This window comes from Brachycentrus maculatus, unplaced genomic scaffold (assembly GCF_059751285.1).
Source record: "Brachycentrus maculatus isolate JH-2025_06_01 unplaced genomic scaffold, ASM5975128v1 h1tg000199l, whole genome shotgun sequence".
Lineage (NCBI taxonomy): Eukaryota > Metazoa > Arthropoda > Insecta > Trichoptera > Brachycentridae > Brachycentrus > Brachycentrus maculatus.
In genome coordinates, this window is record NW_028280950.1 from 1,732,372 (window position 1) to 1,746,341 (window position 13,970).

Genomic DNA, 13,970 nt, shown 5'->3' on the forward strand with positions numbered 1-13,970 from the left:
CCAACGTTGTGTTAAATCTAGTTTAGATTGAATTGGATTGCTTTTGTATTACCCGTGTATCTTCCTCGGATGCACAATTGCTAATAGTTTCCTACGGTGGTGAAATAAAAGGAGTTTCACTGCCATCTAGATTAATTAGCAGAGATGCATTCTTATCGAGCTTCAAAAAGTTAATATAAGGTATTAACGTAAAATATATTTTAAGTGTTAATTTCTATCAGTTTGGTGGCAAAATAATTGCATTGTGTTTACTTTTATTCAGGTCAAGTGCACACATATCGCTCACTCCTTTCAAGAACGTCATAAATCAAAAAACTTGATTTTTCAGGAGAACGTTTTTAAAGTATGAAAATATAACACAATGTATTAAAAATAAATATTAAGCCACTTATTGAACGTTTTACTGTGCAACAGATTTTTTAGGTAAAACCTGAAGGTTTTTTCTCCATTTGAAAAATATTAAGTTTATTTAAGAAAATAATTAAACAATACATTTTCTTAAAAATGCAAAAACAACATTTTTTGCCCTGTAGCGGGTAAATATTAAGTTAAAAATATGCCTCTTTTGCTGGGATATAGTATATTTTCTGGGCATTCCGAAAACATGCACAACTGAAAATTGACGAATTTTGATTTATGACGTTCTTGAAAGGAGTGAGCGATATGTCCAGCTTTTTGAAAATTTTAAGCTGTTTTAAGCAATCGTCGGCTGATGGACTGCATTTTTAAATCATCCATTGCACTGATGTTCCACAAACGTATCCTCATCAAAAGCAATGTTCCTGTTACTTTACTATGTTTTTTAAACATTCCAAAAATTGCTCTTTTTCTGTAGCTTAATTTGAAGCAGAATTAATAATAGAATCAAAGATGACATAACTTAACGTAAACCTTTTTAATACCACATCATTGTTAGCACGCCTCTCATTTATGTACAATTTTCCTAGCCAAGATCAAATTTTTTGACAGTGCTAACATTGGAACATGTGGAGACATTTCATATGATAATAGTGTTTTACGAAGATATTACGGTTTTTGCCTAGAAATTTTGGGCATGCTATCTAACCGGCAATCAAAAGGTTAAATTGAACATAATACAACACGCTTTCATTTAAGCAATTATTTTTCTACCAACCTAATAACATTTACTTGTATAACGGTACTTCCTTGAATTGTTGCTCAATTATAAAGCAATTGTATGTTTATTATTATATTTAAAATTGAGTTTTTTTTTTACACAATATCTATTTGCATTTCTTTCATACCCCGCCTGTCAATAATTTCACATAAACATTTCTGTTTTAAAGAAGAAAAAAGCTTATAATGATGTCTCCTAAATAAGATGCTGAATGGAATAACAGAGTTACAATACTGTATTTTGATATTATCAGTGAAGCATAATTATTCAATATTCTTGTTTGTATGCCCTTAAAATGATTGTTTATTTTCATGAATTATACATATTTCCCAATTTATTGACTATGCTATGCACCTTACAAGAATGCACTATGCACCCTAGGTCGGTTCGTGATCACGGACTCTTGAAGCAGAGTTTTTGGCCTCGAACCTACACTCTACCACAATTTGATACCTATTTTTAATAACGGGCCGCTAAGCCTACAAAAGTAGAATGAAATCAAAATATTTATCTTAAAATTAATGAAGCATTTGATTACTGTATACATATATATGTCATATTTTTCTACCATTACTAATGTTTTAGTAAATATAATATCTAATAAATTACATACGTATGTAAGGATAATTCACATTGTACATATTCAACTGTGAGGTGATTTTTAATTATTTTTTTTCCAATATGATAAATTTACAGAAAGCAAAAATATAATATTCACATTGTTGCCAATATTGCAAGAACATATAAATGTTTTCTGTTTGATTTATTAAATTAACTTTATTGCAATCTCTGATGTCATTAACACATTTTTGTGTTAGGACAATTTTTTTTCTATTTTGTAATAATTTGAGTATGTAATATTGTTACCATACTACAGTGTTTGAAAATGATGCGGAATGCATCAAAGCAGTCACAATCGATTTTAAGGAATCGTGATATTTACAAGTAAAATTTAAATTAAAAGATAATCTGCTGTTTTTAAAAAGAAAACTTTAGTTTTTCTAACTTTGTAGTTGAGTATGTACAAATTTTGAACTCTATAGAATTGCCTGTCTCCCAAAGAAATCTAATGTTTTACTGTAAATTTATTTAAAAAGCTGAAATTTTTAACATTGTCATGTTATAAACTACCTAATTTAAAAAATATACATGTCCCTCATTTACGATTGAGTCACAATTAGATATTGAACAGATATATAGTAATTTGGCCAGATATTCAATGTACCAAATGCCGGAGCTGTGGAGCATGGATTATTATTTCAAATTGTTCAACTTAATCGGAAGCCACACCCTAAATTTGTTATGATTTATCTTTTGCAACCTTTAAAAAAATGCCTGTGAAATTTTTTTATTTTAACTCTAGATCGTGAATGAGTAATATGTATATAAATTTTATTTATCAATGTATCAATGATAAAGCTGGTTAGACAGTTTGTTTTTCTGTTCAACTTACAACTATGTACTGAGTACAGTACTAAACTAAATAAAACAACAGAAGGAAACTGTACTCACTACTAATTTGTATTTTGACTATTGAGTAAATTACATAATACTATCTTAACAGTAAAAATAATCACAAATATTTTAAAGCTTGGACTTTCGGTTAAAAGAACCAAAAATAAAATTTCCTTGCATTTTGAAGAAAAGTATTCCGAAGAAAAGGTGATGTTAACTTTGTAATATATAAACTAAACTGCAAATTTTTATTTCTAAGACTGGCATTTAATAAATAAATTGTCAGCCCCGTAAATGCCCAGACTTCCATATTCTTATTCATCTTTGATGAGATGTCGAAAAATAAAATAAATCGTAATCCATAGCAATTTCTAATGGAACCATCAAAATACATCATTGAATAAATTGTTTTTACTTACATTTTTTCATATTTATATCCTTATATTTCATCATGCCAAATGAATAATGTTAAAACTTTAGAAGAAAATGGCTTCATGTTTTCTATGCTGTGCAAACAAATCATGTACTGTAGAACGGGACTACTCGAACTTTGATGTGTTACTTGAACCCAGTACAAAAAAAAAATTTAGATCTGTATTTGGTCTACAATAATGAACGTATCGACATGATTCATTGTTTCCCTGACAGGTGACACTATTGTCACGATACATTCATTATTATAGACCAAATACAGATTTCATTTTTTTTCGTACTGGGCTCAAGTAACAACAAATTTCAAGTAGCCCCGTTCTACGGTAATGTATAGATAAATGTTTGAAGTTTGGCACAATGATTATTATGTACTATTATTTGGTCAAAATATATTTCTAGTGGAAGTTTAAAATAAACAACTTTGGAGTGTATTTGCTGGATCAAAGTTTCAATGAAATTTATATTTTCTTCGGTTGTTTAAACATTATCATAGTATCACTTTTTCATGTTTTTGCAAATCCGGTTACTCCTTGAGCGAGTCAATTTGTGTTTCCGTCATTCCATATCTATTTTTTAATTTTTTACGATGAGGTTAAACATTAGTTTGAGAGAAATTTTGGAATTGAAGTGAAATATTATGTATATAATAATGAAATATAATATAGACATTCTCTTACTGACACTTCGCTGATAGCTCTCACCACAGATGTTTGATTTAAGGCCTATAAAGTTTATTGTCGTAGGTGTGTATATTTATGTTATTTTTATTCTGCTTTGCAAGTTTAAAATATGTAAGTGTATCAGTAGAATCTGCCATTTTGCTCCAATTAACATTTTTCTTATATTTTCTTGTTAATTTTCCATTTAGTTTTTTTTATTGGAAAATTGTAAGAATCCATGCTTCAAAAAATCTGTATTTGAAATAAAATTCATTTGTGGTAATTTTCAGGTGTTTCTGCTGAAATTGTTCATTTTCAAAGATTAATCAGACAGAATGATAAAAACTTATTTTTACACTGTTATAAAAATATTTTGTGATAGCATTGCCATTTGACAAATGTATGTATTTTTATAATAATTCATGGTGAAACATGAAACTTTGGTATAGTCTATTATGTATAAAAAAATGTATATTTACGTAGGCCTGCAATAAAAAAATAATCTCCAGTAAAGGAATTAAAATTGATATTGATGATTTTTATTTTGTCCTTCCAAAAGAAATTATGCTGAAATAAATTCTAATAATTTTGTCCGCCTCCGTGGTGTAATGGTTAGCGTGTTAAGGTGACCGTACTGGAGGTCCCCGGGTTCGATTCCCAATGGGGGGTGAAAATAAATATTAGTGATTTTACACTCTAATAATTATTTAATATTACCCTGGACTGGTCCCTGAAACGCAGGAGTGATCACCTTGACTTCATGTAAGTAATGATCAAGATGACTCTGCATCAGTACGATGCAGTGACCTATGCACCATTGGGTGCGGATAAGGGGATAAAGAAGAAGAAATTATACAAATGTTACGGCGTAATAATTGTAACAACTTGAGCTACGACCCTGTGCGCCCGCTAGGGGCAGGGTAGGGGAGTACGCGGGGAATGTTTATGTTATTAGTACCAACCCTTATGAGATTGACACAAAGGAGACTGCACACACTTGTTCTTGTACTGTCACAGCGAACTGTTGAATAAACCGATTGCATCCTTATTAGGAGTTATTATTACCGATACCCGACCCCGTAATACAATAGGCATAGACTTTTAGCCGAGTGTTTAACAGATGGGTAGGAATTTTGAAATAATTAAAAACCGATAACCGTACCACCAAAATTATTATATTTTTAAAGAATACATTAAAAATTAATTTAATAAATAAATATTGCTAGGTATTGTAATTCAACAATGTGTAAATATATTTAGGTATATATAAAATCTTCATCCAGCGTTATCTCTTGAGGGACCTGGAAGAAGTCAGCTGGTAATGGATTACAATGAGTTGACTGGTAATCTGTCAGGTATTTCCCGACTAAGAAGAAAACTTTTTTGTTTTTGTCAGAATCCCCGGGGTGGTCTTTCGAAGTAAAAACGGTCAGTGCTGGTCCTAATAATCCCAAATAGTCCTGTAGAAGAACTATTTGGTCATGCTCAAACAAATACGGATATCGATGGCTGAGTGTTTTGATGATTAGATCATTGCCTCGATTGGTCGATAGTTTTCCATCATCTATACAAATTATTTCATCCATGGTTCGTCTTATAAATTTGATAGGTCCGGAATAGGATTTCAATATCTCCGCAATATTGAGGTCGACGTGTCCTCGGATTACTTCTTTGACTAGAACATTCCACGAAGGCGGCATGCGCGACAAGGCAAGCGGTAGCAGGTCATCGAAGGTGGCATCCATGACGACTCCTTTGACATCGGGATACTGAGAGGCTGCCCAGGCTACGGAGTAACAGCCGATACTCCATCCGTATAAAACGATGTTTTCCGGTAGAAAACCCAGTTTGTGTATCGCAAACTGTATAACAGCATCCATGGCGTAGCGCTCTTGGAGGGGATAGGGTGCTCCAGTACTCTCTGCGAATCCCGGATGGTTCCAGCCGAGCACCGAGTAGCCGGCCTCCAGGGGAGTGGTCATGATCCCGATTTCGTAGAATCCTGCATTGCCTTCGGAGGAGATTACCAGAGTTCTGCCATTGGACGTAGCTTTTCTTCTGTCAACGAACATGCAATCTATATCATTGTCATCTCTTGTGTGTACTTTATATCTGAGACCTTTGTAATGTTCGACTAATTTAATTCTACCGTCTAATAAATACTGAGAAATGGTCATTTGCAATATTGAAATAGAACCCGGATAGATGAGTTTCAAAGCGAAGGTTCTCATGGCTATTTCTCCAATGAGGTACAAAGGGATATCCTTCCAGCTGTTTAGTGCCCGGGTTGTGGGTTTCGAATATTGAATCCCTTTAGTTTCTTCGACGAGCTTACTATCCCAGTCGACTGGCCAACTTCCGAAATCAAAATCATATTTTCTGAGTGATACGTTACTCGATTTGGGCTCGGAAATGGCTCGAATCAGGCTGCTAGCGAATTCTCGGTATTGGGGAGATGTGGCTCGACCATACGCCTTGAGACAGAGAGAAGCGGTCACTATCACACCTAAGCTAGATATAATCTTCAGCAGTGGAGCGATGGAGTTTCGTTGCATATAATCTTTTCTATATAGGTAAAATGCAACGAGTGGCGAAGTGTATATAGTAATTTTCCACATTATATTGAGGGATTGAATGATTTGATAACCCAATTTTTCAAAATTATTGGGATTGTATAGATTGTCCATGGACCCATCGCCGTGAATTTTATACAAACGAGGACCAAATACATAGAACCAAATGTTTCTGAATGAAGAAATCATTGTGTCTGATAGCAAATATTATACAGTAAGTCCGTTATTACAATATTTACACTGCACCATTCGTTATTCTCGGTATTAATATACGTTTCGATTTCTGGCACCAAACAACTAAACCAGAAATTGACCGAATCAAAGTTTGCCTTCCTTCTACTTCTGTCAAATAGTGGTCAAAGACAAAAAACCTATCGATCTAGCAACAATTCAGCCAGAGACAAAACAATGAAGCACCTACTTATAAAATATATAAAAATCATTTTGCGACGCAGTATTTTTCATCGCGAGTATTTTTGCCTAGATTTTCACTCATGTATAACATGAAATTATAGTTACTTTAACTTGTAATTGTAGTAACTTAAACGTAAAGAGTAAATCCACTCACGAGTAGGCATAGGCCATAAAATTTAAAAAGTTGAAGCCTGTGTAGGGTCATGAAGCCGTAGCTAGATTTCAGAGTCACTTGGACGTTAGGTAATTAATTATTAGTTTTTTGTGATGCTTTCTTCTCCTTCTTCTTCTTCTTTTTAATGGCTTTTCACCCATTTTTGGTGTTATAGCCAGTGTCGAGTTATTCATGTGATGCTTTCTTTGCGTGTATTAAAAAAGGGTCGATTTAATTTATTGATATTTTTCTGCCTTAAATCCTTCATACATGCCAACAATCACAAAGGATTTGTTGACATGTATCACATAAAATATGACTGTTATTTTACGACTCCAAAATGGAAGCCGCTGAGAAAAAAGTATTTTGCTGGATCAGAATTATCTCCTGACATGAATTATTTAGAATAATTTGATTCATATTATGCTATGGATATGTATTAAAATATTATAAAGGTTTTTATTATTTTTACTACACAGATACAAAATAAAATCGAAATAAGGATAAAAAATTTTTTTATTAAAAATAAAATAGATTCATAAACTATTTTATGTTGCCATCATTATCAAACTACCGAAAAATATTAACTTTAAAAAATTGATTAAAAAAACTAATATAAAATAATTGAGATACTAATAAGGTTTTGCAATATTATAAATGATAAACAGGTTTGTCATAACATCAAATGCCACCAACAATATTTGCATTATAATTATACGTATAATTAAACATTGGTTTATCTGTATTTATAAATCCTATTAATATTTGACCTAGTATCGAAAATCCTCACAAGAAAACTTTACTTTAAAAATAATGTTTATTTTACCTTTATGAGGGTAGGATTTGCCGACCACTGACCTAAAAAAAACACCTAGAGGTAAAATAACTGTGAACAGACTATAGGTCTACCCAACACTGGCCGGGTAATGTTAGCTTAGGTTAGGTTTTTTTAAATTTATTACACATCAATTCTAATATTTTGTTTAAATGTTCCTTTGCCATGACTCTATACTTATATTGTCTACGTTTGTCTAACATTATCCAATCAGCATTGGGTAGACCTAGGTGTACCTACACGGGTATACTGCGAATTCAATTTTATTTTTGTCAGTTTCGAAGTTTACCTAACAGCATTGGGTAATGTTAAGTTAACCCGGATAAACCTTTTACTCAGAATTCCAGAATTACCTGTAACATATACATAATTTCGTTTATACGGCTGTTCTGCTACGATGACGTATACGCGCATTTTCTTAGCAAAATTCGAATGTTAATACAATAAGTATTTGTTTTCTGATTAAAAATAAATGGAAGACGTTCGTGGATAAAAAATACTGAAATTTCCACTAAAAAACTAAACTAACACGAACATATAAAAATTAACATTTCGAATAAACATTTTTTAAAGGGTCGTAACCGTATTAAAATTCTGTCTCGTGTTTTGCAATTAGAATATAATTGTAATGCATTCATTGAAACTATTGTTACTGAAGGATTATTCAACTTTCTCCCCATAACATGACAATAATTTAAGGGTGTGGAGTTGGTGATAGAAATGAAATTAAACCGTATGACAATTGTCAAAAAAAAATGTCCCACTAAAATGATTGACAAGGGTGACGATTTTAATAGTTAATGTTTTTAATTATACGACCTTTAAACCCACTTGAACATTCAAACAGCACTATTGGTTTTGTGAAAAAAAAATCCTAATGGGTAAATGTCGACCATCGCGATATTATTACATGCTTCTTACATGTAACTTTTAGTATAATCAAATTTGAGTCGGTGACTACTTGTTTTTTTTTTATAAATTATTTATATTACTTATACGGGTTGAAAAAAAATCACCTTGCATCCTGACTAGAGAGGAATGCTTCCCAACTTTCGCACATTGTTTAAAGCATTATAATTTACGTATCATGGTTCTATCACCTTATTCCTGAATCATTCTTTTGCACATACCTTTCATTAAGTAAAACTGCTTAGAATCTAAAGTATTTCTACTTAGCAGGGCTTTATTTTCGTGTAAGAGAGCTTGTGCACTACACGGAATTTTAAAGACCGGCAGTCCGGTTTTGAAAAATAAAAGCGACTACGACAGTTTAGCGTGATCGAATTTACGCGCAACGTGTTCACGCACCGATCAAGAGCTCCGATCCGAAGAAAGATGGACAAAAGCACAAGCCAATCCAAGCCAATTATCGTTTTAAAACGCCCTAAGGGCGTTTGTCCACTACACGGGATTATACGGAATTTTACCGTCCGGCACGTCAGTTAGCGTTTAAAAACGATGATTGGCTTGGATTGGCTTGTAATTTTTACTTGTTTAAGTTAGTCAAATCATAATTCTAAAAAAATTAGTAAATTTCATAATTGAGTCAGTTATGTACATTATGTAGGTACTTACGAAATGTACGGAATTCATAGAAGAACATAAATAATGAATTTCCAAGAGTATGCTGACCTGTATAATATCACTATATGTACATATGTGTGCATACCATAATTTATTTCATGCACTTGACCATAAAGATACTTTACGACCGTAAATATTATATTGAATATTACAATAAATCGCTAATTTTGTAATCGTAAATTCGTATAATACGCACTTAAAACGAAAACCTTTCACAAATAAATTTAGTGGGCCCATATGTACGGTCAATTTAATGCAATGTCTTTATTATCTAGGGGTGGCCGAGCCAACATAATTGAAAGTGTGTTGCGTTATTGCCACATAACGCGAGTTAGATTAATACAGGTAGTGTTTTTCTGGGCTGTTGTGCTATACATTTTAATACTTTTTGGACCGAACTGCTTTTTTAAAAGTATTTATTGTATTTGGGCCCTTAAATAAGTAAGAAAAATAGGAATATTTTTCCTTTATTAACGGCGGAAGCCAATTTGTACAATAAATAATAAATATATTTTACATCTTATAATTGTCGTATAAATTAATTATATGCTTTTAGTACCCATATTAAACAAGGATGAACATACCATATAAGTCAAAAATTATAATTATAACCAAGAAATAAGTAAAAAGGCATTGAAAAACCAAAAGTTAAATAATTTCTCAAAAGATGTTTGCTAAGAAATGCTTAGTGTAATATATCTATTTCTATTTTTAATTAATGTTTAACTTAGTAAATACCACTATTTCTTAAAATCTACTGTGACACGTGTTTCGATGCATTCCGCATCATTTTCAAACACCGTATGTGAAGCTAATTCTAAATTTTAGAGTTGGGTCCTTGGGACGTTGGAGGTTGAAGAGGGGGTAGTCTTGGTGATTACCAAGTAGAAATATACATATCGTAGTCGTACAGGAGAAAGTGACCAACTACCAAAACGTAAAAAGTTCAGGAGGGTCATTTAAGTCACTTTTGCTTGGCAAGAAAATAAACATCAATGCAGTTAGTCATTTTTACCAAGTCAATATATTATACTTCTGAGTTTAAAATCCTTTGGGATTTTTTCAGGGCAATATTAAGCTAGTAAGATATCAAATAGTCAATGATCACGTTTTTGTAAAACAATTCACTTGGTCACTTTCTCCTGTATGACTACGATATATCCATTACACTGAGCATTTCTTAGCAAACATATTGAAAAAAAAAAGTAATTAATGTAAAATAAGCGGAGCATTGTTATTGTTGGTGCTTGAAAAGTGCCTTCGGCGTTCTACACTGTATAATCTGCAGCCTTAGGAAGTTTTTCATTTGATCATATTATTTTTAAAAAACATAATTTTTTATTAAGATTCAGTGACCTTACTAACACGTTGCTTACATAGGTACTATTGTTTTTTGACATTTCAACATAGATGAAGAAGAATATGGAAGTCTGGGCATTTATGGGGCTTATGACCATAGGCTGGTTTAAGTGATAACTTTACACTCGTGTAACATTCACCAATTCTACCCATGATTGATAACCACACAAATTCTTGGAACTTTTAGATAATATATATTGTTCAAATTCGAAACATAGTAGTTGAATCACTAGAATTTCACTAGAGACATCTATGGTGAGATGAAAATAACTCCTAATTAGAGATAATCCAGATTTATGAATAATTATTTGGACACTCTCGAAATGTTGTAGGTATTATTGAAAAAAATTGACAAAAACTCTTGGATTCCTTCCAAACGGACGTCTTACGGAATCCTAGTTGATAATATAGGTGTTTTTTTTTGGAATCTTGTCATGAATTCAAACCGTGGACCTCCGATATGGTGTCAGCTACGACACCATTCAACCAAAATTCGACATTAATACGTGGGCACTTGACAAACCATTTAAATTAGGGGTGAGTAATTCAATTTGCTGACCATTTCAAGGGGGTTGAAATTAATGCGGCATAAAATCCTTTCAATTATTGCGCAATTGAAGTTGACAATACTGACACTGCATGGAAAGGATTCAAGGTATTAATAAATAAATTCGTTGAATATTCAATCGATGCAATGACCCTTTTAGAAAAGTGGCAAATACTGAACTGCTTCTTGGTGTATGCCAGTGATAATGGTCAGGGGTGACCCAGTTGATTATTTCAAATGTTTTCACTAGAGTACGAATTTTGTACATTCTTATTTCTATTAACATAGGGACATAACATACTTTTATCATCTACAGCAGATGCGACACTCCACACCAATGCTGTTTTAATTTTAATTTTTCTTAATTTTAATTTTTTCTTCTTATTTTCTTATACATGATGGATTCACGAGCGTTTATTTATGAAACGAAGAGTTTGATATTACAAGAGATTTAAAAAAAGAGAAATATTTGCGTGTTTTATTATTTACAAAAATACTTCAATTTCATGCTTTTTCTGTGAGTCTAAGCGGCTCAATGTTAGAAATGGCTATTAAATTGTGGTACAGTGGGTTTGAACCAAGAAACTCTATATTAAGAGTCCGCGACACTAACCACGGCACCACACCCGAAAATAGTAATATATATATATACATATATATATATATATATATATATATATATATATATATATATATATATATATATATATATATATATATATATATATATATATATATATATATATATATATATATATATATATATATATATATATATATATATATATATATATATATATATATATATATATATATATATATATAAAACTTATACATTAAATGATGCTGACTATTTTTAAAAATAACCCTGAAGTAGATTAGTGAAGTAAACCCAGATTTGTGAACAAGGATTTGGACACATCCAAAATGTTGTGAATACATTTGTATCTACACAATATTTGTATTTTAGTAATTAAATATTTTTGTACCATCGATTACTACATAAAGGTCTCCTCTCGATCACCTTGCCTTCATATAATTAATGAACAACTTTACATTAAAACATTTTGATGCAGTGCCCTATGTACCATTGGGTACGAAGGAGGGCAAAAAGTAGTGGACATGTTTCACTTATGGTAAAATAATAGTGGTAGATATTGGTGTCAACATTCTCCTTCTGAAATAATATTTTTTTTCTGTTACAAAGACCTTCTGACCATTAGATAAGTGTAATATTGAATTACAAATACGTACATGAGTGTTTAATGGAATTATGCAAATTGAGTTCGGTGGTCATTTATTACGTGCATACCATTAATTCTGTACAGGAAACTGGGAGCAGGGAGCAGGGAACAGGGAACCCTCTTATTGTGACTATTTTTTCCATCACAAAATAATGGGAAACTCACCAATCGTAAAATATACAATGCACAATATAATAAAACAGTAGATTTTCGATAACAGTAAAAATCATGTGGATAACGTAACAGAGAAATATTTGTGTTTTAATTACATATTTACAAAAATACTTCAATTATGTCATACTATCATTAGTAAAAATAGGCAGGCTGTGGCGTAGTTGGCGCCAGTTTCGCAATCGAGTAGACACTCGATTGCGAAACTGGCGTTGCGGGTTCGATTCCCGCTAATTGTAAAATGAATTCAATAAACATTTATTTTTAATTAGTCTGGGTGTTTGTGATGTATTTTTCACATTTACTTTCCCCTATCCTTACTATCCTTACTATCCTACCTGCAGACAAGACCTAAAGTAGACGCTTAGGGGGTTATTCCTTTTAAATAAATAAAAAAAATTAAAATGGTATAAAATCGGGGTAGAGTGGGTTCGAACCCAGAAACTCTGACTCCAGAGTCCGCGACGCTAACCACGGAACCACAACCCGGCACATTATGCTATAAACTGAACTCCTAATTTACACGGTAGACACGTTTCACGCGATATCGTTAAAAAATATACTAAAATAAAATAAATATATATGGTGGTTCCTTCTATTAAAAACAATTAAGGATTAAAAAAAATCTTTAATGTTTTTTTGTATTCTTTTAAAATCTTTTAAAAAAAGGTATTATAAAAATTATTCACCCAGCTCCTTTTCGCATATCGTAGGTACTATTCATAGTAGGTACTGAAAAGTAAGTGAACGCGAGAGATGCAGAAAATTCCAAATTACCGTTTCGCACCGTCGAAATGAATGTTTATTTTTTTTCCTCTTCTTTTATGCACCGTGTTATTTTGAAATCGTGTTTCATAAATACACAAATAAAAATGATGATTGAGTTAATATCGCGTCTATCTAACGCTGTGCCCGTTGCAACATTTAAGTGTCCCCTAGCAAACTTGTTTATAAAATAATTTATAAATATCTTAAAATTAATTGTATAAATTTGTAAAGGTGTATGATAACTTACTAAAATAACTCACTAAACAAACTAACATTACTAATAAAACTAACCCCACTAACAGGAATACTAATACACTTATAAGTCAAATGTAAAAAGTGTAAATAAAAAATAACTCGACACTGGCTATAACACCCAAGAAGGGTGAAAAGCCATCAAAAAGAAGAAGAAGAAGAAGAACATTTAAGTGACGCCATTGTAGATAAAGACGAAGAGGAATTCCAAAAGGAATGTGTTAATATGAAGTAGATTATACTTTTTTCCGTCCCTTTATATTTGTTCCTGGTTTTAGCTTGTAGTTAGCTTGTTTTAAGGCTCAGTATTCGTTAAGTCGCAACTTAATTTTCCCTAAATCCAGGTAACATTTTACGTAATCGATTTTGTCTTAAAACACCGTTT

General features: G+C 31.9%; 1 protein-coding gene across 1 annotated transcript; it reads right to left on the reverse strand.

Annotated features, from left to right (window-relative positions):
- Positions 1-4,843: 4,843 nt before the first annotated feature.
- LOC148307420 (phosphatidylserine lipase ABHD16A) lies at positions 4,844-6,605 on the reverse strand. The gene has a single exon (XM_088263434.1). It carries the CDS (start codon positions 6,444-6,446, stop codon positions 4,941-4,943), a length of 1,506 nt encoding a protein of 501 aa, XP_088119560.1. The 5' UTR covers positions 6,447-6,605; the 3' UTR covers positions 4,844-4,940.
- Between the last annotated feature and the right edge of the window lie 7,365 nt (positions 6,606-13,970).